Source organism: Pelmatolapia mariae, linkage group LG1 (genome assembly GCF_036321145.2).
Source record: "Pelmatolapia mariae isolate MD_Pm_ZW linkage group LG1, Pm_UMD_F_2, whole genome shotgun sequence".
NCBI classification, from domain to species: Eukaryota; Metazoa; Chordata; class Actinopteri; order Cichliformes; family Cichlidae; genus Pelmatolapia; species Pelmatolapia mariae.
Window position 1 is genome coordinate 18,579,485 of NC_086227.1, and position 26,741 is coordinate 18,606,225.

General features: G+C 42.3%; 1 protein-coding gene across 1 annotated transcript; it reads right to left on the reverse strand.

Moving 5' to 3' along the window:
• Positions 1-13,825: 13,825 nt before the first annotated feature.
• On the reverse strand, positions 13,826-23,381 carry dhodh (dihydroorotate dehydrogenase). Its single transcript, XM_063492684.1, has 9 exons — positions 23,278-23,381; positions 22,534-22,746; positions 22,252-22,451; positions 20,150-20,232; positions 19,643-19,830; positions 18,517-18,630; positions 18,012-18,165; positions 17,765-17,924; positions 13,826-14,331 (listed from the first exon to the last, which is right to left on the reverse strand). Exons 1-9 carry the CDS (start codon positions 23,290-23,292, stop codon positions 14,271-14,273), a joined length of 1,188 nt encoding a protein of 395 aa, XP_063348754.1. The 5' UTR covers positions 23,293-23,381; the 3' UTR covers positions 13,826-14,270.
• Between the last annotated feature and the right edge of the window lie 3,360 nt (positions 23,382-26,741).

Genomic DNA, 26,741 nt, shown 5'->3' on the forward strand with positions numbered 1-26,741 from the left:
TGAGAAACAAACTGCTTAAACACAGAAGAGACTTTAATCAACAGCTTGAAACAACAAAGTGGAGATTAAAGAAAATGTCTGTTTCCCCCATGGCCCTAAGGGCAGCACCGGGGCAACCTTCTTTTTTGTTTTAGACAAGCGCTGTATCTCTATAGTTACACTACAACAAAACCACACAAAGACACATGCACAATAATACCGCCAGCGAGACATATTGTAAATGGTAGGTCAGAGCACTCTGGAGCCACAGCAAGGTTATGTATTTTTGTTTGTCCCGTTTCTTTTATTTATTTATTTTTGCCCCCCTCTCTCGTTTCAGTGTCCTAATGAATTTTTAATTGTCTCTCTAAGCTCTTAAGGCAAGAGATGTGTGTCAGAACCAATAAAGCACAGAGACCACCTGTGGCTGGTGTCTGTTTTTGGCTCAACAGAGGAAAGGGCAAAGGCAGAGATGGCTGAGAGGGGTGACAGGGAAGGGGGGCGTGGGAGCGGTGCTTAATCCAGCAGGGGCAACAGCAAGCCACTGTCCACTCTGGGTTCACATGAATTAAACTAATCTGTAAGATGATACAAAACAACTGGGACTGCCCTCATCTCTGTATCCCTCTATGCTTTGCAGCAGTTAAAGTCATGTGAGAAAGTTTCCTGCAGCAAGGTGTCCAATGCACCACTGTCTGTCAGCGTGTCCCTGGCCTGGTCTGTTAATATTCTGAAGACCTGAATGTACACTTATCATGGGGAGTGCTATAGTGAGGTTTGGGAGTTCAACTATTCACTCAGCTGCAGAGAGATAATTGGTCCTTATCCCGATCTGATTGCCTGCCATCTCTCATATGTAATTTACATGCTCTGGAAAGTGAACAGCTTCCCTGTTTAATGGTTTATTGGCAATGTTTGTGAAGTGCTGCATACAGCTTGAAGGGAAAATTGGAAAAGTGTAAGGTTGGCATTATTAAAGTAATCATTCATGCAGTGTCAGAAAGAGCAAAATATCCTTTAAGAGCCCAAACAAAACCCCAGCGCCATCACCACCCATCCATGCTGCTCAGTCACACATCATGCTGATATGTCAGCTAGATTATTCATCCATAATCACGGTGTGGCCCCGGTGAGCTGACCTGCCAGCGGACGTATGCACAGACCTTTAGTCTTCCTGGACTCCCCGCTTATGTTGTCAGCTATAAATACACAAACCTGCACAGTTCATCCAGTCTCCTCAGTGAACTCACTAGTGCACTTAACTTGAGTGTTCCTGTCACTGCAGCCTGTCCTCGTGCAGAGAGGGTGCCCTGTAATATTTAACACAGAGGTTTTACCCTGTTTGAAGAAGGTGCGCTGGAAAGACAACATCTGCTGCTCATGACGTGATCAGTTTTCAAGTGAAAAGTACTATATGAACTTCAAAAGTTTCATGCCTTTTAAATATTAATCATTGTTCGCATCTGCTTAAAAATATAAATTTTATTACTAGTTACACTGCAGTAAAACACTACAGTTAGTTTCTCTATGTCTCACTTTGATTGATTCCAGTGCACCTAGTGTGCATATTTACTGAATGGCAGTTATCTCTGATGCCTTTCAGCCAACTTGTTTTATGCTGTCCTGGGCTAATGAGAACTGAAGTCCCATATGGCTATACAGCATGGCTGAGAGTGAGTGGCTGTTTACTTACTGTTTTGGAAGTGGGAGTTATGTAAAACAACTGTAGGACAAGATTAAAAATAGAAGCAGAGAAGTCACACAATCTAGGAAAAATCGGAACAGGGTCCTTTGCTCTTTTGCTTCAATACCTTCAATATTCTGTGTGTATTGAACCAGTCATTAATAGGAAATGTAAACAAATTAACTCTATTTAGATTGCAGCAATATATGTACTGTATTGCAGCAGGATTATCTTAATTCACCTTTTGCAGCTATAACCATATCAAGGTTTAGGAGTGTGTTTCTGGGAATTTCTGACCATTCTTCCAGAAGCACATTCATGAGGTCAGTAATTTATGTTGGACGAGAAGGTCTGGCTCACAATTTCTGCTCTAATTCCTCCCAAAGGTGTTCTGTTTGGTTGAGTTGGGGACTCTGTGCAGTCAAGTTCATCCATGTCGTTGTGCACTGGTGCGCTGTTGTGTGGGAACAGGAAGGAGCCATCCACAAAATGTTCCCACAAAGTTGGAAGCATGAGATTTTCCAAAATGTTTTGGTATGCTGAAGCATTAAGAGTTTCAATGTAACTAAGGGGCCAAGCCCAGCTCCTGGAAAACACCCCAACACCATAATCTCCCCTCCACCAAACTTTACATCTGGCACAAGACAGTCAGACAAGTTCTCCTGGCAACTACCAAGCCCTGGGAGCTTGAGGGTGCTGCACAGTATCTTAGCTGTTCCTAGGACTGCACTCTTCTGGACAGAGATCTCCGATGTTGTTCCTGGGATCTGCTAAAGCCACTTGCCTAGCTTGGGAGTCACCGCACCTAGTGCTCCGATTACCACAGGGACGGATTGCGGGGCAAGCTGTGTGTAAATTATTAAAGGACCCGGGATGCAGACATTACTGAAGTGAGGGAGCTTTATTAATGGAGGGTGAATATACAAAAAGGCGACAGAACTGAGTAAAACCCAAACTGGGAAAAACTAAGCATGGAAAACAAACCAGAAACCTAGAGACACACATGGAGATGCAGGGAGACATGGAGAGACAACCAGAGACGACGGAGGAAGATACGCAGACGAACCAGCAACGCACACGAGAAAACACAGGGCTTAAATACACACAGGGCAATCAGGGAATGGGAAACAGGAGGGAGGCACGGCTGGGAATAATTGGACATAACGAGAGAAGGGGAGTGAAACTAGAAACACTGACGAGAGACACAGACCTACAAAATAAAACAGGAACTCACACATGCAAAGACACAGACTAAGAAACACGGACTTAACACAGGAATACACAGGCAGAAAAGACTAAACACTAAACTGAGGAAGAACAGAACCAAAACCCAAAGAAATAGAAAACCAGAACCAAAATACATCACAATAATAGAAAACACAAAACGCTGGGTCAAAAGACCCAGGATCATGACAGTACCCCCCCCTCAAGGGCTGGCCCCAGACAGCCCAACACAAGAAAACCAAAAAATGTCCCAAAACAGAAAACAACCCGACCAGGGCAGGCGGTGGGGGTCCAGGACGGAGGGCTCAAAACGGAAAACAAAAGTAGTCCACAGGAAACACTGGAGCCCAAGAAAACAGTCCAAACACAGTTCAGGGGGCTGGCACAGAGCCAGCGGCACAACAGTTCAACACAACTCAGTTCAGGTGGCCGAGCGGGAGGCCAGCAACACAGGGGTCCAAAACAGTCCATTTCAGGGGGTCGACCCGGAGGTCGCCGGCCCAAAAGTTCGAAGTCCAAAACCAGTTCAGGGAGCTGACCAGGAGGCCAGCAGCACAGGAGTCCAAAACAGACCAGTTCAGGGGGACGGCCCAGCGGATGGCGGCTCAACAGTTCATAGAGTAAGTCAAGAGGCCGACCACGTGAAAAGTGGTAGTGACGCAGGTGACAGAGCTGGTCCGGAGGCCGACCGTGCGGAAGGCAACGGCGGCGACTCAGGCGAAGGAGATCCAGAGGCCGACCGGGCAGAAGGCAGCGATGGCGCCGCAGGCGAAAGTGATCCGGAGGTCGCCCACGACGGCAATGACGCCCAGCCAGTGGCCTGGAAAGTGGCCGGTGATGTTGAGGAAAAGCCGGCCGTGCTAGGTGTGGACGAGGAAGTGGCGAGTCAACCACAGGACCAGACAAGGCAGGACCTGACGCTGCAGGCGTGGATGAAGCTGATGCTGACGCTGCAGGCGAGGATGAAGCTGATGCTGACGCTGCAGGCGAGGATGTTGCTGATGCTGACGCTGCAGGCGAGGATGTTGCTGATGCTGACGCTGCAGACGAGGATGTTGCTGATGCTGACGCTGCAAGCGAGGATGTTGCTGACGCTGCAGGCGAGGATGTTGCTCATGCTGACGCTGCAGGCGAGGATGAAGCTGATGCTGACGCTGCAGGCGAGGATGAAGCTGATGCTGACGCTGCAGGCGAGGATGAAGCTGATGCTGACGCTGCAGGCGAGGATGAAGCTGATGCTGACGCTGCAGGCGAGGATGAAGCTGATGCTGACGCTGCAGGCGAGGATGAAGCTGATGCTGACGCTGCAGGCGTGGTTGAAGACACAGAGGCTGGACCAGACGAGGTTGAAGACACAGAGGCTGGACCAGACGAGGATGAAGACACAGAGGCTGTACCAGACGAGGATGAAGACACAGAGGCTGTACCAGACGAGGATGAAGACACAGAGGCTGTACCAGACGAGGATGAAGACACAGAGGCTTGACCAGACGAGGATGAAGACACAGAGGCTGGACCAGACGAGGATGTAGACACAGAGGCTGGACCAGACGAGGATGTAGACACTGTAGGTGACGGCGTGGAAGCCGCAGGTGGTGGCGCTGCAGGCTACAGCGTGGAAGCCGCAGGTGGTGGCGCTGCAGGCTGGACAGATCCCTCGGACCCTCCAGCGAAGACAGGAGACGAAGGCGGGAGCGGTCCCTCGGATCTCCAGCGGAGACAGGAGACGAAGGCCGGCGAGGTCCCTCGGACCCTCCAGCGGAGGCTATCACAAGGCCAGCAGGCATGGAGTCCTCTGGCAGACACGAAGGTGATTGAAGCTGCTCAGGGCATTGACTCTGCCTAGGCAGCACTAACACAGTGCAGTTCTCAGGGGGCTGCTTAACCTTCAGGGGTCCAGAATCAGCTGGGGCTGAGACCTAGCCTCTGGGGAAGCCCTGGAGTGGATAACTGTGCCAAAAGCAGCTAAATCGTGAGAAACACCCTGGGTTGAAATTAGAATTTCTCCCTGCGTAGAATGAATGAGTGAGACTGGTGACAGAATGAGTGACTGAGCTAGCGGTGACACTGGAGCCTGAGCTACGGGTAGCGGTGACACTGGAGCCTGAGCTACGGGTAGCGGGGACACTGCAGCCTGAGCTACGGGTAGCGGGGACACTGCAGCCTGAGCTACGGGTAGCGGGGACACTGGAGCCTGAGCTACGGGTAGCGGGGACACTAGAGACTGTGCTACGGGTAGCGGGGACACTAGAGACTGAGCTACGGGTAGCGGGGACACTAGAGACTGTGCTACGGGTAGCGGGGACACTAGAGACTGTGCTACGGGTAGCGGGGACACTGGAGCCTGAGCTACGGGTAGCGGGGACACTAGAGACTGTGCTACGGGTAGCGGGGACACTAGAGACTGTGCTACGGGTAGTGGGGACACTGGAGACTGAGTTAAGGGCGAGTGAGCAGCTGACACTGAAGACTGCTGGACAGTTAGCTGAGCCGAAGGCTGCTGGGCAGCTAGCTGAGCCGAAGGCTGCTGGGCAGCTAGCTGAGCCGAAGGCTGCTGGGCAGCTAGCTGAGCCGAAGGCTGCTGGGCAGCTAGCTGAGCACATCCGGCTGTGGGGTGACGCGCCGGCAGTGCGATCGTCGCTTCCTCCCTGCAGACAGCTCCGGCGGGCCGGGCAAAACCTCCGGCAGGAGAAGCTGACGCGACTGCTCCGGGGCGGTCGTAGTCCGCTGCTGCTGGACAAAGTCTGTGGATTCCCGAGCTTGCACCGCCTCCCGGGCTTTATGCAAATTGGCTATTAAATCCAGACATCCTCTGACCTGGCGGAGATAGGAATTTCCCTCGAGGATCGCCTCAATAGCATTTATCCCCACAATCTTTGCTCTAGTTTTTGAAGTGTGGGTTATCCACTCGACCAGGCGTTGGACTCGTGCCAAATCGCTCTCCCCGGGTAACTCGGCAGGATCCATAGTGGCTGGTTCGTGCTGTCACGGATTGCGGGGCAAGCCGTGTGTAAATTATTAAAGGACCCGGGATGCAGACATTACTGAAGTGAGGGAGCTTTATTAATGGAGGGTGAATATACAAAAAGGCGAGGGTGGCAAAAAAAGAACTGAGTAAAACCTAAACTGGGAAAAACTAAGCATGGAAAACAAACCAGAAACCTAGAGACACACACGGAGATGCAGGGAGACATGGAGAGACAACCAGAGACGACGGAGGAAGATACGCAGACGAACCAGCAATGCACACGAGAAAACACAGGGCTTAAATACACACAGGGCAATTAGGGAATGGGAAACAGGAGGGAGGCACGGCTGGGAATAATTGGACATAACGAGAGAAGGGGAGTGAAACTAGAAACACTGACGAGAGACACAGACCTACAAAATAAAACAGGAACTCACACATGCAAAGACACAGACTAAGAAACACGGACTTGACACAGGAATACACAGGCAGAAAAGACTAAACACTAAACTGAGGAAGAACAGGACCAAAACCCAAAGAAATAGAAAACCAGAACCAAAATACATCACAATAATAGAAAACACAAAACGCTGGGTCAAAAGACCCAGGATCATGACAATATACAGGGTGGGCCATTTATATGGATACACCGTAATAAAATGGGAATGGTTGGTATTATTAAAGTCCTGTTTGTGGCACATTAGTATATGTGAGGGGGCAAACTCCTCAAGATGGGTGGTGACCATGGTGGCCATTTAGAAGTCGGCCATCTTGGATACAACTTTTGTTTTTTCAATAGGAAGAGGGCCATGTGACACATCAAACTTATTGGTAATGTCACAAGAAAAACAATGGTGTGCTTGGTTTCAACGTAACTTTATTCTTTCATGAGTTATTTACAAGTTTCTCTTTGTTCACAGCCATTGACATGTCGAAGAGGTTAACACGTGAGGAGCGGATCGAAATTGTGTTGATATCTGGTGAACGCAGTAACCGGGTCATTGCAGCAGATTTCAATGCAAGACACCCTACGAGACCACCCATCTCCCACGCTACAGTTAGCAAACTGCTTGCTAAGTTTCGTGAAACTGGTTCAGTGTTGGATTTGCCAAAATGTGGACGCAAGAAAACTGTGACTAATGAAGAAACATCAGTGGCTGTCCTAGCTTCATTCAGCAAGAGCCCACAGCGTAGCACTCGCCGCATGTCACTGGAGAGTGGCATTAGTCGAACATCCCTTCGGCGGATATTAGCTACTCACAAATGGCACCCTTACAAACTCCAGCTACTGCAGCATCTCAACGAGGATGACCCAGATCGGCGCACAGAATTTGCAGAACAGGCAAAACAAAAATTGGAACAGGACCCTCAGTTCACACAGAAGATTTTGTTCAGTGATGAGGCAAACTTTTATGTAAATGGTGAAGTTAACAAACAAAACCACCGCTATTGGTCTGACACTAACCCACATTGGATGGATCCCTCCAAGACTGTTGGAACAACAAAAGTGATGGTTTGGTGTGGTATATGGGGTACAACGATAGTGGGTCCATTCTTCATCAATGGAAACCTCAAGGCCACTGGATATTTGAAATTGCTACATGATGATGTGTTTTCCTCTTTATGCACTGATGCTGGCACGTTCCCTGAGTTTTTCCAGCAAGATGGTGCACCACCACATTATGGGTGCCAGGTCCAAGCATTCCTAGATGAACAGTTTCCTGGAAAGTGGATTAGTCGTCGTGGGCCAGTTGAATGGCCCCCAAGGTCTCCCGATCTGACCCCCTTAGACTTTCATCTTTGGGGTCATCTGAAGGCAATTGTCTATGGTGTGAAGATACGAGATGTGCAGCACCTGAAACTATACTATAAATATTGCAAGTGTGCATCAGTCCTGAAAAACCTGAATTCTTCAAAGGTCTTAGAATTGTTCTCATCAACTTTGGCATGATAACACTTTCAAGTCAAACTGCTGCTGATTGCAAGCTATTGTAAGGCATTTTCTAAGCTATAACATTTATATAAAAATACTAAACCTGTGTCAAAATAACTTTGGTAGTACAAAGCAAAGTGCACCCATATAACATACATTTCATGCAAATTAGATCATCTAACAGGGCTGTATCTCCCTCCTGCCTCTCTAGGGTTTTTTTTTTTTTTTTGTATGTATAGACACCCTCCCATCAGCTGTAATCGGTTTGGGCAGGGTGGTGTGTGATTTATAGCTCTCTCTGCCTCCACCACACCTGTGACTTCCTGTAGCCAGAGGCTTCACCAGCTTTCATAACAGCCATCTCCAGAAGGACACTTGTCTTTATTCTTCAGTCACGCTGCAGTGCGAATGTGCAGCATTCAAGTTCAAAATGAACAAAGGTCTTAAATAGCTCACGCCATCATCTTCCTTTTCCACCCTTCCTTTAATACAACATGTGTTTTGTATCCAATGACACTAAATTGGAGTTGTTATCTCCATCACCTTGCAGATGTTCCTCAGCAGTGTCTGATTGTTCATTTATTTGGTATTTATATGCATTTTCTCCTGTGGCACGCCATAAAAACAAAAAAAGTAAAAATCCTGGAAACACCCTTGCTACAAAGCTCTTGTTTGCATGAAATGCAATGAAGTATGAAAGACGAGGAGGGTGTGGTAATGCTGGTGCCCACTGTGGACATCAAAAAAGATGCCTCCTATACTGAGAACTGCGTAATGAATAAATACTGCGGATAACATAGGTCAGAGACTTTTCCTGAATCAGACACCATCCTACAATATACTAATACTCATTTTTAATATTTATATGAAGATTAAAAGCACTTAGATTAAATTTCTAAGTGCTAATTTGGTCTCTGTTCATTTGAAAGGTATATATTCTAGAAAATACTCTTGTGACTGGATTGGCTACCAATGCAACAACACACGCATGATTTAACAAGGTAATAAACTAACCAAAAGATAATAAACAACTAATATCTATAAAATGTGTAAACCTTCGGTGAATCCTTCTGCAAATGTAACTTTGATAAGTCACGCTCGGCTTAAAAATATCTCAATACAAATATCCAGCTGAGATTACATCACCAGCAGGATTTGAGAAGAACATGTTCCTTATTTGTTTGACCTGACCTGACACGCTCTCACCTGTCATTCGTCCTGCTTGTTATGGAAAACAAACACCTCAGACAGCACCTGCAGCAATCCAAGTTACGTAATCACGGCTGCTTTACATCCACCTTACTTTCTATTGATAGCTTCACGTTTCTCTGTTGTTGTTTTTTTCTTTGTTTTTTGATATATATATATATATATATATATATATACATATATATAATTTTAATATTAGTAGGTGCATGCTAGCCTCAAACCTTGCTAGCTGCAACAAGTTTGCATCTGTTAGGTTAGCAGGTTTACTTTGTTATTAGAAAGTGCTCCTGAAGATGTGGGGAACATGTTGTAACAAATAATGGTATTTTTTCCTACATGCACTTAAACAAATAAATGAAAATCACAGTCAAGTGTAATGAGTTATTCTTGATGCTAGAAGTGCTCTCTTGCTTTCAGTTCTGTGTATCATTGAGATGTTGCACACCTTCACATTCCCACATGATGTTTACATACAGATTACACACACACACTGAACTGTATATGGTCAATGAGAACACAAATGTTATGGTACCGTGTAGCTACATAAGAAGCGCCTTTGGGTGCAAATCCTATTTGGACTTAAAATGCATACATCTACATGTAGACTTGGAGAGGGGGGTTCTCACAGATGTGGCTTGGCTAAATCAGGATGCCTGAAAATCATCTGTGAAAAAGCTGTTTTCAAGCAATCTCAGTGGATTTCAGAGTGATTTAAGCCTGAGCTTAGGCGTGGGCCTCTGCAGGGCTTTGATGCTTTTGCTCTGAAGTGATTCCAGTGTTCATATTTCCTCTGTGTTAGCAGTCATGGCCCTCAAAAGAAGGCTGTTTCGATCTCCAACGTTTGGCAGTCCAAGGCAGGGCTTCTCTTGAGACTTCTTCACAGTTCATTCTTATGTTGACTCTTAGAAGCTTCAGACTGATGCTTCACAGTGACACGCTTCACAGTTAAACATGATGTTATGTGGATCCTCGCCTTCCACCAACAATCTTTCTGTGCCTTGTTAAAGGAAATGTCATTTCACGTACTCCAGGCTGCTATGCGGCTTTCTGGATGACAATGCTTACCTTTTGAATCATATAGGAATATGGGTTCAAAAAAAAAAAAGGGGGGGGGGGGGAAGAGAGACAAAAAGAAAAAAGAAAAAAAAAAGCGTGTTGCAATGGTTCACATAATTCCACTCTATTTGATTCCCAACAAATGTATTATATAAAATCTAAATACAGAGAGAGAAATGCTTTGGATAAAGATTATACTCAAATCAACCCACAACAGCATAAACAGGAAGGAGGCAAGAGCAACAGCTTCCAGCAGTTATTCATATATGTAATTTATTTGGTTTGGGTAACTTTACCGTCTTTATTGTGTGTATTTATGGACAGTTGTGATATTTTAATGTTTTTCTATAACGCACCTGTTAGAAATAAAAAGGTTTAAATATAATAAAAACATTGGACAAAACAAATGTAATCATTTAACCATATAAAGCTGTAATAATGCCAAACCATTAAAGACCATTTGTCTTCATGTACATAAAAAATATGTAAATAGTTCTTTTGAGGGTAAACTTTAAATTGTGTTCACGCTGACATTGACATCATCTTTGTAACATTTGTGGATGGCCAGTGACCCAGAAGACACTGAATCCTTCAGTCCTTATATTTCCCCTCTCTGAGTCCCTCTAATTTAAACAGCGTTTCTTCTGCTTTGCCACATAACAAATATCCCTCTGAAATGCCTTACCTCCCCATTTACAGAATGTTATCTTTATGATTGCATCATCCTAAATGTAAAAATAAATAAATGAATATTAATATTAATAATAATAATAATAATAAAATGTGTTCCGGTGACTTGGCCTGGCATTCACTGGACATAACATCAAACTGCAACACCCCACAGTGGATCTTTGTACTATACACATTTAAAGCAGACCGGCTAAAGGAGCGGACGTGACCACACCAAGTGTCACGTCTGTCAGCTAAGAACAGGAAAATGAGGCTACAGTTCACACAGGTTTACCAAAACTGGACAACAGAAGATTGAGACTCCTCCAACCAGCCAACATTTCTTCAGTTCTGCTGAAACATTCGGATAGCAGTATGAGAATTTGGTGTAAACATATCAAAAGTATGGATCCATCCAGCCAGATAAAGCAGTTCAGTTCAGTAGCGGTGTAATGATGTGGAAGATATTTTCTTGGCACACTTTGAAACCCTGAATTTCACATTCCTCAAATGCCACAGCCCACCTGAGTATTGTTGTTGACCATGTTTATTCCTTTATGTGTATTCAACATCTGATGGCCACTTCCAGAAGGATAAAACACCATGTCACAAAGCTCAAATCACTTCAAACTAGTTTCTTTAACATGACTGAGTTCACTCAAATGACCTCCAAAGTCACCAGATCTCAGTCCAATAAAGCTAATTTGGGATGTTATGCCATGGCAGACTTGTATCACTGATATGCTGCTAACAGATCTGCAGCAACTGTGTGATCCAGTCACACCAATGTGGAGCAAAATCTCTGAGGGAGCTTGTTGAATCTATGTAACGAAGCATTACAGCAGATCTGAGCAACTCTGAGCACACAGATGTTAATGACAATCAGCCCGATGTGTAGAAGACATTTACCAAAACTTCACAATGATGCTGGAGAAATAGTGATAAAAGCCAGCACCATCGTCTTTGGGGACCATTAAAATCTGTACAAAGTTTCAGGCAACTCGTTTAACAGTTCATAAAACATTTTTTGTAATGACATTTTTTTCTCGTGTGACATTTAGCCATTTTACACACACAGCTAGCTGCTTTGGGGTTTGATCAAATCATGTAAAACAGCCAATTTGTGAAAACTACTTTGTGCTCTTTGGCATTTTTCATAATAATCTGACATTTAGGCACTTCATTTAAAAACAATGATTTGCTTTCTACACCAGTGAAAAAAGCTGCAACCCTGAAATTTTACTAAATGGTAAACCTTGGAACTCTTCTTCCACGCGTCCTACCGCATTAGCAGAGCTTTAAATGTTTTTGCAGACAGATTTTAAGACGGAATGAGCGCTTTGTGCTAATTGACTGTTTTTTCATTCAGCAATTTCCTTTTTTCCCCTCGCTGTCCTATTACAAGGACATGCCCTCCACGGAGAATAGTACGATCCATGCAGTATCGAGTAGAAGAAAAAAAAAAAAATGCTTCAGCTCTACATCCACATATTGGCCTTGTGAACAACACTAGCTACAAAAGACAATATTTGGTTAATCCTTGCTGAAGATGATGTACCTGGCCTTTCCTATTAGTGTTCAGATTTTAAAAAACGCAGCACAAACACCATCTCAGGGACAGATAAGTGCTGCCTCCTGGCTACAATCAAAGTTATAAGAGTACATGTAAGTGGCCATCAGTTTTAAAGTTTTGCTTGTCTGGAGGCTAGGATTCGCCTCTCCTGCCCCTCTAACACCACATATGGGATAAAACCCAGTCTGGACCTAGAGTAGCCTCAGGAAAGGAAGGAGGCGGCGCTTGGCAGCTCACAGCTGATCCTCACAGATACTCTGGCTTCACTGGTTGTACCTAATGACCGCCATCTATTCTGGGATTAACAGGCAGTACTGTGACGGGATAGAAAGGCGTCTCAAAGTGTCAATAAGTGAGAAAATCCAATAATAACTATAAAAGTAGCAGCCGACACCAATGGGAGGCCATGATGCAACACCGCTAATAGAACAGAGAGGAATGGGAGTCCAGCTGAGAGGAGCATGACTTAAGGGCTTCATGCGTTGCTGTCAAGAACACAGAAAACTCAGTCCTTTCATGTCTGAAACTACTTCAATCATCAGAAATACTTCATGTATGGATCTATAATAAAACATATATGCACAGTTCCTCCTAGCGTGAACCCTTTATATTGTTGCTGCACCTTCATTTTTTTCTGTTCCGCATGAATTATTCCATTATTAAGACCTCTATATCTCCACATTTATATAAAACATGCCAAAACAATGTATTAAGTCAGTTCCAATCCCCATCATATGTACACACACACACACACACACACTTTACAGCTATTGAGATCTTAAATTGACATAAAAATGAAATAAATAAGCACAGTAAGCACAGAATGTACTTTTGGGGAAAATCATGTTTCTTTTATTTCCATTTTAACATCTTCTTTAGCACCAGGTGATCTGACCAAATGCAAAATGTAGTGGTGTACTTATTTTACTTGAGGGCTAAAGGCAGGCTGTTAAAGGAAACTGAAAGATATTTATCCTTTGAGGAGCATCACAGCACTGAAAACAGATTCTAAGATGAGGTAAAACTTCATTTTTGTTAGCATGAGAAGTCAACACAGTCAGCTTATTGGATCCCCTGGATAGTGATAAACACAGGCTTTCAATAGTGGTTACCTTTCAGAACACAAGTTAGGTTTTGATCTTGGTACCTTTTACACACTGAATCACAAAGAAGTCTAGAATGTTTCTAATGCGTCACCTGCAAACATTTCAAAGCACTCTCAAATTCAGAATACACCAGAACAAAACGAGCGCTCTGAAAATTTATCAGCCCAGCGATTCCTGAACACCGGCCTTTGTGGCTCATTTGTTAGTGAATATTTCAGGTTTGCCCTTAGAAGTAAAATCACGACATTCTCTGAGCAGGGAAATGAATAACAAAACTATCCGTTTTACTTGGTGCATGTTGTCAGGTTCAGGGCATTCTTCTTTGTAACTTGAACAAAGAAGTTTCATGGTAGACCTTCAAGTCCTTCAAGGATGCTCCTGTGATGTTTCATAGCAAAATAAATGACTTGATGGTATCTGAGCCTTTAAAGTCTTTGATTTTATTTTCACGCAATATCATTACAAATATGTTTCAAGGTCATATACTCTGTGCACATTTCAGTTTACAGCATCACAAACAATGATTTTCTTCACACTGAAGAAAAGTTTGCATCATTAAAAATTAGTTGGGGGGTTTGAAAGGTTTAGGTCTGCATGTGAGAAACGCCAACTGCTGTTACACTGTAACAAAGATGAATGTCTGAAATCAAGGTACAGATCTCAGGTTCTTAATACTTATGACAATATAAAACACTTATCATTACTCACTTACTGGTTTTTACTGTGATTTCAGACCATAATATTTACTCCACCCTGGAAATCAAGATGGACGGATAATAAATGCTCCGGATTCACCACAGTTCAGGAGCCACGGCGGGCTACATTAACATTCCCTCATCTCTCAAGGTGGGCTCTGCTTAGGAGTCGACTCATCTGCTCTGCCTGTGATCAGCTCCAACTGCCTCGAACACATTGCTGAAACCCTGATCTCTGTGGAAGCAGACACAGTGATGAATTATAAGTATTTGTCCTGAGAAGCAAAAGACAAATCAACTGATGCACCGGAATAAACTGATGGAAGCCTGTGCTCCAAATTTGTATCCTGTAATAACTTATTTGATAAGATTTTAGGCACAGCTGTTTCATGCCTTGGTGAGGTGTGCCAACAAAGGTACTGATTAAACTGAGGAGTGATACAGTCTGGTTAAATGGTTGCTGAAAATGCAATGAAACGGAGGTTTTTTGGGGCTGGTGATTGCTGCTGTCTCAGACTTTAAACAATCATATATCAGGGCTCTAGAGTACGACCAATTTGGTCACAAATGCAACCAAATTTTTCAATGGTGCAACTAAAAAAAAATCTTAATCGACCAACTGTTCCAGTAACACACACACACACACAAAAAAAAAAAAAAAAAAAAAATACTCCGCAACTCTGAAAGTCTCCGTGTGGTCAACAGCAGACACACATTATGCCCCTATCGTGGTCTAAACCAATCAAAGATAGTCAGGGGCGGGACCTCTCTGATTGGTCGTGGTCCAGATATTCATGTAGTCGTGTGTACTAGTGATGGGATTTCCGGCTCTTTTTAGACAACCGGCTCTTTCGGCTCAGCTCACTACAAAGAGCCGGCTCTTTCGTCTCCGAACCGGCTCTTCAGGTTGTTTTGTTGCTTTAATTAATTTATTATTAACAATAATATAAAATTATGCGCAAAAAGGAATTACTAATGTAAAAAAAAGTGGTTTTATTTATATATGTTTATATATAAATATATGTGGTGGCCCCTAGAGACAAAGCACGTACAAACTCCAAAACACATTTCTAGTGTTAACTGAACTTCCAAAACAGAGCTACCTAGATCACTTAAATTACACAATTGAAAGCATATGTGTATTGTTTGTTTATTTATACACAAGCACTCATATATATTCAAATAATAAAAAAAAAAAAAATGTTCATTTACCTGTTACTACCACACACCAAATCAGGTCGTTGGTACTTGCTGGCTTGTGTAGCCACTAGGTAACAAAAGCTCAACACTGCGCCTAGCATCCTGGAGCACTTCTGTTGTCTTTTGTACGCGCTTCAGAGTTTGTACGCGCTTCAGAGTTTGTACGTGTTTTGGAGTTTGTACGTGTTTTGGAGTTTTTACGTGTTTTGGAGTTTTTACGTCCTTCAGGGTTTGTACATGCTTCAGGGTTTCTACGTGCTTCAGAGTTCGTACGTGTTTTGAAGTTTGTACATGCTTTGTCTCTAGGGGCCACTGTAAATATACTTTTATTTATTCACTACACATAAAATGTAATAAATAAATCATATAATACAAAAACCAACTATTCACATTTCAACTTTTAACTTTTTAAATTTTCAGCTTTTTCCTTTTAAACAAATTTAAAGTGTAACAACACAAAACACTGCAAACCACAACACAATTAAATATAAATTAAAATATGAAAACAAAAAGAAGATGCACATTCTCTGTCATATGGGCCTGCATGAATAAACTTTCTGAATCCTTTATCATCCGCAAGTGAAAATAGTTGTGGATGATTACTATACCTTTCTAATGTGATGTTGTTGTCCCTGGCTCCCTTTCTCTTTCCCTCCTGCTCTGTTCCTGTGCTACTGAGAGTGTAACTACCGCCCCTCCCCCCTCTGCCCAGCGCAAAGCAAAAGGCTCGCATGCGGAGTGAAGCGGAAAAAAAATGCGAGAGAGAGAGTGAGAGAAAGAAAAAAAACAACCCACGGCTCGCGATAAGGAGCCGGCTCGCGTCGTTCACGTCAAAGATCCGGCTCTAAGAGCCATTTCGTTCGCGACCGACACATCACTAGTGTGTATGTTTGAAAGTGCAGGGCAGGTGGATAGAGAGAGGTGAGTAGCTTGAATAAAGCGATATCGATTCATTAAATCCTGAATCGACTTTTAAATATAAATGTATTTTGCCAGAAACGCCAGAATCTCAGGTTAAAGCTCACAAAACTATTTCAACAACCACCAAACAGCAAATGAGAGCAGGTAAACGGACTCCACACAAAGACGTAAATGCAGAGCGCGGACCCGACGCATCAGAATCAGCTTTCTCTTTCTCGGCTTTCTCACCCGACGGCCGTACACGGACGGGCATCGGGGCTGAAAGCCGACAGCTCACCGATTCTGATGCGTCGGGTCCGCGCTGTGTTTACGTCTTTTTTGCGCTAGATTCGGAGCTGCAGGTTTTGTCTCTCTCCAACCAAAATTCACTGAACCAGCAGCAAAAGAAGCAACAAACTATGCTTCACATTTGATTAACATCGTCATGAATTCCCTCTTACTTTTGCTATTTTGCCTCCACCACGATAAAAATCACACTTCATGCACAGCTCTCTCTCTCTCTCTCTCTCTGTGTACTTCAAGAACAGTTTTCCATCTCAAATCGTGATAAATGCACTGCCCAAGTGTCCCCTCTCCCTACTGCCTTTCAGCGGCAGGCAGCAGCAAACAGGTCGTCAGAGGAGGCTGAGATGATGATTAAGTTTAACATTGTCTGCAATATTGCCAAAGAGTTCCAAAGCACTTTAAGCACAAGCACAAGATTGTTAGTTAATCATTTACAAATTAATATTGTCTGTATGGACAGCAATCCCCCCCCCCCCCCCAAAAAACAAAAAGTTCACATGTAAAACTGCTGTGTTAAATTTGGGTGCGCCTAACTTTTGTGCTTGTGCACCTAAGAAAAAAATTTAGGCGCACCAGTACAACCGTGGCAAAAAGTTAGTCTAGAGCCCTGATATATAAATAAGGATCCTCCGGCCTAGCTGCTAAATATCGGTATTAGCCCATATCAGCCTGGCTGACCGATAGTGGAGTAGTTAGTGGGCAAAAGAAGATGTCATCTAATGTCTGCTGTATGTCTGTTATCATGTTAACACGCATTTACACTGGCTTTAAAGAAAGGGGGATGAAGAGGTTTTAAAACACACAGCGAGGAGTGAACGATAAAGTATCGCCAAACTCTTATTTCAACATGGACATTGGCTAATGAGTGTAAACCTTCAGCAAAACTTATAGTATGAATAAAAGCTTTATTGGTGTTAATACAGAACACACAAGTTTGTGTTTCTTCATACTACAAGTGTTCCTGGAGCTTTAACGTCTTCAGATTCTTTATTTTTCCTTCTGTGTTCACCTTCAAACTAAGTGAAGTTGTACCTGAAGCCTCCATTCTGTTTCTACAAGCTTGCATATCAGCCCAGAAAGTCACAATTCTTGTGTCCCTACACTAAAATTGAAATTTATAAGCAGTAGGAACAACATCCAATAGTTCTAAGAAAAATGTGTCCTAAACAAGAACAACTCTTAAAGTAAACTATAAAAAACACCAGAAAAATTCTTAAACCTTTCACTTGAGAACTCGGCCTTAATGGTATTTTCATACTCACTTAAGAAGCTGTTCCAGTTCTCGCTTTATCTTTATCACTACAGGTGGACCCTTATAGGTCAAAGCAGTGTAGAGCTGAACCAATGATGCACCAGCACGGATCTTATCCATCGCATCCTGCCCACTAGCAACACCACCAATCCCAATAATTGGTATTTTACCTACAATAATAACAACATACAGGAAATTTACTGAGTCGATTTACTCAGTCGATACTGAGGGAGATGGAGATGGACATAACTCCGTACCTTTGGTGAGGTTGTACATTTCTCTGACAGTCCTAGTAGAGAGGTCTCTGAGAGGTTCTCCACTCAGCCCTCCAACCTCAGACTTATTTGGGTCCTGAAGTGTCTCTGGCCTTGACACAGTGGTGTTAGACACCATTAAACCATCCACTCCCAGCTGGAAACACAGAGCATAAGCAGAGACAGAAAGTAGGTGTCACAGGTGGCGGCACCTACAGCAGCAGAACTGATGTATGTATGCGAGTGACCTCTGATGTGAAATACTCGGTGACAAAGAAAGAGACAAAGTGTGATTCGCTTTCTGTGCCGTCCTCAATGTCACATCTACTAAAGTGCAACTCCTCACCGCTCCAATGAGCACAAAAACCTACTGAAGTAGTGACAAGGTTACCTGAGCACAGAGGAGGAAGGGAGCCATGTGAAGTTTTATGCAGGGTTAAGGCTGTTTTTTTTTAGTTTTTTTTTTAGATAAAGCGTGTTTTACTTTAGACATAACAATGATTCCCACCTCAGTGATGACATCAGCAATGTCTTGTTTGTCTTGGGCAGTCAGGTCAGGAGCGATCTTCACAAGGACGGGAGGTTTACGCGGTTCCTGCAGGGCGTCACGTTCCTTCAGCACCTGAGCAGATACTGCAAGTGTCAGGTGATGAGGTGGAGAGACTGGAGACTAGCTAGAAAGATGGTTTACTGTGGCATAAGATCTAAAGCCTTGGAAATAGGAAGGGCTAAAAATACAGCCTCTGGGTTCAAGAACTGATGTACAGAAAACAGACTTTGGAGCAACAGATTTTATTACATTCAATACCTAACATATACCCATCAAATCCACTTGAATGCCTTTCTGATTGTTTTCAGTCAACCTAATGGGGAGTTTATAAAAATGCCTTTTTTAAAATTCCATTATTACCCATCACTACCCAATCTGAACCAGTGAAGCCAATGAGTACTCAAATTTGGTGCTGATGGGGCATGAAGCTTTTATCACAGATGTCGCAGTTCTGTGACATTCATTAACCCTGTCCTTGACTTATTTTCCCCTTTTGCTGCAAGGGAAAACAGCATTTGCTTCTCACTGGAGGGGGTGGGGGTGGAGGAGGGTGGTGGTGGGTGTGGGGGGAACACTACAGCTGGGGAAGCTGTAGACGTTAAAGCAAAACCAACATGGGAGAAATACTATCAATTATACAAATATCAGCTAAACAAATCACTGCTGAAAGCATTTTTCAGTACACAAAGGCAAAATTGTCACATGGTACAGGTCAGATTTAAAGCACTGTCTTCAAGTTACAAAAAACTACAAACTGTTACGTTAAAAGAGCAGCACATATGACCTAGTGGCATCTAGCAGTGAGATTGTGGATTATAACTTAAGCCTTGAATAGCATCCTCATTGTCACTTTTCAAGAGTGTAGTCTACAGGTTAGTAAAGATAGACAGGTTATGTTGAAGAATAGAGGTGATCATACCAAATTATCAACTTCAGGCTTGTTAGAACTGCTTCTTAGAAATGTTGTTGTCTTATAAACTGTATTACATGGCATGCTTCCATTAATCACTGCACCAATATGCCAGTGAGGATTTGTTTGTGTTTCTCAGTGTTTGCAATTAAATTATCATTTCTGTAGTCCTACTGTGTGCAGAAGCTGGCGAAGCTCAGCCTTGCCCTGTAGATCCCGGAGACCTGGTGTATTAGGGCTGCTAACGTTGACCACCAGGTAGTCAGCCAGCGGGCCCAGCACTTTCACACCCTCCAGATAATCTGCCCCCGCATCCTGTGACAGCTTGTTCTTCCCCAGGTTGATGCCGAGGGGAAGGCCAGCTATAAACAAATATGCACACACACACAAACAGGAAAGTTCAGAAAACACAGACACAGGTTGCATCATCAGGCACATGACTCAACTGGGGCACACGCTGCTGACGTGTTAAATGAGCTTTAAGTAAGTATGCAGGCGTGATTAAAATACAAGATGAGGACAGGTCAAGATCATTAAAAATATATTTAACCTTATACATAATTTAATGCTGACATCCCACATCACAAGCCACCAAAAAAACAAAAGTATGTAAGATCTAAATGAAAGTGAACTATGTAATCTCTGGTGCCACATTTACAGTACTTCAGAGAATCTGCTAACCTTTACTTCGCCCTTGCTGTGTTTCTTCTCTGGCCTTCAGCCTCGTGTGTACTTCTGCCAAACCACAGCTGTTGAATCCATATCTAGACACAGAGGGGGGAAAAAAACCTGTTAAAACACTGGCATAAACTCTATGCACGTACCAACAGACAAACTGAAGCTTAAAATCATGTCTGTCCAGATACACACACCCTGTTTAGTAAAGACTTGAAAGAACGTAACTAACTGACCAAATGTCACATACAGTCAAAAAACTATAGGTTCGTTATGGCACGTAATTTTGTGCAAGACACGATGATGTGACAGTCAAGCTGACCTTTGACATTTCGAGATCATATTAAACATCTTTGTGAAATCAGGAGTGCATGAAATCTCTACCTATGTAAGAAAAACCTATAATCATCTCAGAAACATGTAATTTGATGCAAAAAATCCAGTGATTGTTTGTTGTATATGCTCAGACCTGCAAACATCCAGTGCAAGTATCAGTATAACTAATATCTGGGCTTACTTTTTGACATCATTCTACCTTTCTAGTATTTTCTACAAGCAAACATCTTCTGCTTCCAGATTAGACTGGCAAATGCACTAAAGGATATGAACAGCAGATGTGGCAAAAGTACAGACTTTCTTCACTTAATTCATTCAACGAATTAATGTAAGTATGCTCATTGTAAATGCAATTTAATCTCTGCTATGTAACCTAAATGTGAGCATGAGCACCACTGTGGCCCAGTCCAACACAGAGCTTTACTGTGAATTCACCAAATTACTGCAAAACACATCAAATACAGATTCAATATGTGATTAAAATTACACGCAAGCTGTAAGTTGTCTGAAAAATAAATACTCAAGTACAGTACAGATACCTGAAAATTCTACTTAAGTATTTGCACTTTGTTACTTCCCACCTCTGGTGAACAGTCAGTGTGATGTGCATTTACATAAGAGTTTGACAGGTTACTTACAAGCCAGTGATATTATTTATATTGGCGCTGAGTGTCCTATACTTGCTGCTGTATCGTCCTGAATGACAGGTGTCGCTACACAGACAAAACCTCAGCATCAGCACTAATGTAAGTCAAAAAAGCAGAGAAAAGATTTTCTCTTTCCTAGCTGTTGCATCATTGCCCTCTGTATAATTTGGGAAACTCACTGACATGGCGGTAAAAAGCAACATGACCATACGCTCGTGTCTTTGACGTGGCCGTGGTGAGGTAAACGACTGGCCAAAAACAGCATCAAAAATACAACACCTGTTGACGTCATCATTGTCATAAGCGCACGCCAAAAGAGACGTCACACACCAGCACTGATGCTGCGGTTTTGGACGACTGACGACACCTACCATTCAGGAGAATACTGCCCACACCCTCAGTGGCAGTGTTGTCTGTGTTTAAACAGTTGCAAATGATCTCTCATGAACGACATGTTGTCATTTTGAACAACAAAGAACATTTCTGTCACAAGATAAAAGCTGCGATCAGTGTTCGGCAAAGAGATTTAATATATTCTTTTTTTTTCCGGTAGAAAAGTCTCACTGAGATTTAAAATCTCTTTTTCAAGAGCAATCCAACCAAGAGGGCATCAGGAATGGTAACAAATAGAACTTAACGAACTTAACAGTTCTACAAAGATATTCATCCATCTGTTTTCTTCCACCTATCCAAATCCGCATTGTTGGGGGACTGGTGCCAATCCAACTTCCCATAGAGCAAGAGGCGGGGTGTACCCTGGACAGACTGGTAGTCTGTCAGAAGCCTAACACAAAGAGACAGACTACCATTTGCACTTGTGGGCGATTTAGAATAACCATCGCGCCACCATGCTGCCCTTAACGATATTTTAACAGGCAAAAAGGAGTGAACTGATTATAGAGTACATACAACAATGCAGAGCCATGAGAAAATGTGAAAATTGTAAAACTCCTTCATAAATCCCGTCGATTACAGACTATTTACTACTAAAGATAAGGTTATTAGACATAAAACACACACAGAACCATGAGCAATCACTTTTTACTTTCAGCTAAGTATATCAACCTAAAGACATAAAACAGCCCTTTTAAAGCACCAACTGTGGTGCAGCACTTCCAACCTCACCTGTTGATTATTGCATTATCTGCAGTGAGGCGAAACACGCGTGGCTTCAGGTTCCCCTCCTGAGGTTTGGGAGTAACTGTCCCCACCTCAACAAAGCCAAAGCCCAGTTTATACAAGCCATCAACGGCTTCTCCGTGCTTGTCGAAGCCGGCCGCAATCCCAATCGGGTTTTTGAACTTTAACCCAAGGACGTTGACTTCCTGCAGACAAACAGAATAAACCCTTAAAGAAGTCCAGGAGCACGTGCAACCCACTGAAGAGGCAGCACTGTGACATGCTTACCAATGACGCAGGGTCCTGGTAGCGGTTCAGAGGTACCAGACCCAAACCTATCATCTTCACTGCCAGCACATGGGCTGTCTCAGGCCCCACAATCCGCTGCAGCAGAGGCATCAGCTGGTTGGCATAGAAACGCTCATCTCCAGTCACAGTGAGGTAGGAAGCAAACAGGAGGCTACCTGAGCTGATGACCTTCACGGCTTCTTTTAACTTTTTCTGTTGAACAGAGAGTGATAAACATCATGTGACCAGACTGCTAAGAGTTCAATACGACTACTCACTCTGTTTACAATGACACAATCTGGGGTTGAATAAACAGACACAATACAAATAAAAGTATGTGTGGTATCAAACACATACCTCACTCATGTGTGTTTTAATACGAAAATGCATTTCAAATGGACAAAAAAATAAAGTATTATTAGTAAAAAATAACTAGTTTCTCTTTTTGGTCTACGAGGCCAGGTTTGGTCCCTGTCAGTAGTAGATGCAAGATACGCATTAAAAAACTTAAACAGCAGACTTTGTTTAGCTTTCTTATAGTAAATGCAAATAAACCCAATAACAACTCATTCATTGCATGCCTGTGTTTACGCAGTAAAACGAGAAGAGACGACCTGGAGTGTTTTACAGTAATATTACTTTCCAGGCAGAGAAAACGAGCTAGCAAACAGGAGCACAAGTATCGCTGCAACGCTTTGAAGCAACTGCCAGACAAACTCTGTTGTCCACGGTCTCTGATGTTACCTTCAATCCCGCCATAGACGCAGTTTTGCCTTCGCATTAAAGGGCACTGAATGTATTTCCTAACATGTTACACAAACCCACGTGGTGTTAGCTTCCGACACATCATCTCGCGATATTTCAATTGTGGGCGGGCGGACAGTGACATTCTCAGATACCACAAGTGATTAGAGTTGACATACATTACATGCGTATGTGTGTATTAGATTTAATATAGTTTTGTTTTTTGTAATTTTTTTTTTAATAGCTACTATTTTTTATTCAGTCTAGTGTCAGTTGGTTTCCAGAGTGGATTTTCTCATTTCAGTTTAGTTTTTATTGTTGTGAAAAGGTTTAGTATTAGTTTTTTGATCTTTTATGCTTTATTATTGTATGGAGAGCATATGTTGGGGACAAGATTTAGGAAAAGCAGTACAATAAAAACACAGAACTTCTTGAAAGTAGTTCAAGTCTGTTGTACACAAAGTCTTAATAGACATGTTCATCAAAGCCTCACTAGGTGTATTGTAATAAAATTGTTACCAGTCTAACAAGAAATAAAACTCAGGATATTTACTCATTTTAATTTAATTTAATTTAATTTTAGTTTTCCAAATTCACAAAACTGTTTCGATTTTATATATTTTTTTCAAAAGTCTTTTATTTAATTAACTAATTCTTTAGTTTTTTTTGTTTAGTATTAGTTAACTATAATGCCTTAGACAGGGAATAGACAGGGAATTTAAGAAGAGAGAACTGATTAAGTATTAACCTCTTAATGCCTAGTGTATCATATTTGATACATACAGTTTTTGTCAGACTTCTACACCATCAGTGTGATTTTTTTTCCACTGAAAAAAACTCTAAATAAATTGCACAAAGTCCTCAGGAACTTCTACAGATATACACTGTTCAGGAAAGCATGTGGTAAAAAACTGCACAGTACATCACTTTACAGTAGCAGGGTTGGTAAGACAATACACACCCACAACACAGCCTGTTCACACATTTGCCCTCAGGTAAACTGTACAGAAGGCTGAAATGAATGATTAAAAGACTCTCAAATAACTTCTACCCACAGGCCATCAGACTCCTGAATATGTCAGCACAACCCTCTCCCACCCCATCACTACTGTTCACTGTTACTGTAATTATTATATTCTGCTGTTGCACTAACTGGGACAGATATATTTCCAGACTAGCTCAAGGCATTTCTTTAAACTCATTTAATTTTTTTGCATATTTATTACTTGTGCTTTCCTTTGTAAATTTCTTGTATCTTTATTGTTATTTTCATAGAATGCTATAATTGTTCTGTGTGAAGGGAGACTGACTAAATAAGAATTTCAGTGTACATTGCAAACCATTGTGTTTATCTCCACTGTGCATATGACAATGAAACTTCATAACTTCTCATAACAACAGGGTAATACTGAACAACAGTAGACTACAGGGATCATAATAATGGACAGCTAAAGCAAAAAGAAGACAAAGAAAGAAAAGAAAATCCATCTTAAAAGAATGCAAATGACTAATAAGAAGATGCTTCTTATAAAAAGTCAACATGAAGACAGGAAAGCGTTGATTCAAGAATCATATTTGGGGGAAAATGTCATTGTAATGGTATAAAGTGTTTTTACTGTTAACTGCAAATCAAACAATGGAATCGTCCTTGCTCTTAGAAGGTCAGTCTGGCTGGCCTTTAATGACACCGAGTGATTCCTTCAGTTTGCATCTTGTTTGAGTGTCTCAGGTGATTTTCCTAATGTATTAAGAACATATGCAGGGTTTCTCTGGAGAAAGCTTTCTGATTTTCATGTGATGGATTGAAGTGACCTTGCTCAGTATCTGTTCCAGCCACAGTTTGAGCAGCACTAAGCGCTCGTGCTCTCCACAGAACAATAACAATGGATACGGTACTCCGGACAGCTGTCTTTGTGTGGATTTCAGCTGGATTTCTGTGTGTAGCTGGAAGAACCGAGAACTGTCCAAGAAACAACTTCACGGCAAAGTGTGAATTTGTTTTCAGAAATGCATGTTTCGAGTTTGTTGGAGAACCGAAAACCTATTCCCAGGCTAGGAGCAGCTGTGAAAAGCAAGGAGGAGAGCTCCTGAAGGTGATGAACAAACCAACCAAAATCTTCTTGGACAACATAACCCGAGACTGGAACACCAACTTCAATCACACATGGTGGCTTGAAAAGACAGTTGGAGAGGATAACTGGAAATCCACCAATAGTAAGTGAAATACACAAACACAACATGCATTTTGGTGCCATAATTTTATTTTCTGTTGCACAGGTTATTGTGTTTTTGTGGCCTGTGAGTTTTCAAGTGAAGGCATGTCTGACAGACGTTGGGAAAAAAAAAGAAAAGAAAAAAGTTTTGTTTTGGGAGGGGGGGGGGGGGGGGGGTTCTAATAGTTTAATCAAAATAGTTTTGTTGGCTAGCAATAAGATACTGAATGTCGATCGCCAGTTTAGCTGGACTGTCAGTAAGTCCCCTTCTCTCTCTCACTCAACTTTCCTGTCTGTCTTCACTGCTCCACTATATAAAAAATCAAAATGCCATAAAAAGAATCTTAAAAAAAAGAGACTGAATGTCTTGTTTGCTTTAAACAACCCTCAAATCCCTTCACTAACTGTAGCAGTGTCATCATGAGTCTCTCACTGAAATACTGCCACTTTCAAATCAACCAAGACCTGAAAGTAAGTTCAGGTCACTATATCGTTAAGAAGAAATGATTATACATTAAAATAAATTGACATTTAAACGTAAGAGAGGTTGATGACGTTTGTGTGCTGCGAAAAGGCTGGGTTTCATTTGAATTTTTGTCATGTCACCACCAGCAGCAATTGAATTTAAATATTTTTGAATATGTTCCCTTGGGGTGAGTACATGCTTTGTTTTGTTTTGTTTTGTTTTGTTTTCCTTTTTAAAGAAGATTCATGTCATAAAATAAGACAAACTTGCAGATCACAATAAATAAATTACCCAATAAGATTCCCAACAGTATTTGCTTCCTGTGAGGGATTAAGTTTTTTTTTTTTCTTTATGTCAGGCCTGCTTTGGAGGGTGAGACGAGTCAGGCTTGGTGGAGCCTGAATAAAGCTCGATGAGCTTCTGCAGAGGGTTCGAGGATAGCCTGGTTGCATATTGTCTAGCTGTGGGAGAGCGCATATTCTCTTGTCTAGAAGTGAAAGTAGATGTAGGAACAAGGAATGAAGGTATAAGGAAATCTCTGTGAAACGAAACCCTTCAAAACTAAATGAACACCTGTGCTGATAACTCTTCTTCTTGATTATATATTTTATACTTTACACCCATGTCTCCAGAGTATGGAAATTTGTTTCCACATCTGTAACTAAGAAAACTTTCTGTGATCCATGCGTTGAGAAAACAGCTTAAAGTTTCAAGTTATTAGGTCAAAATGTTTAGATAATAATACAAAATTTTAACTTATGGTGACAGAAATAAGTTTCCGTACC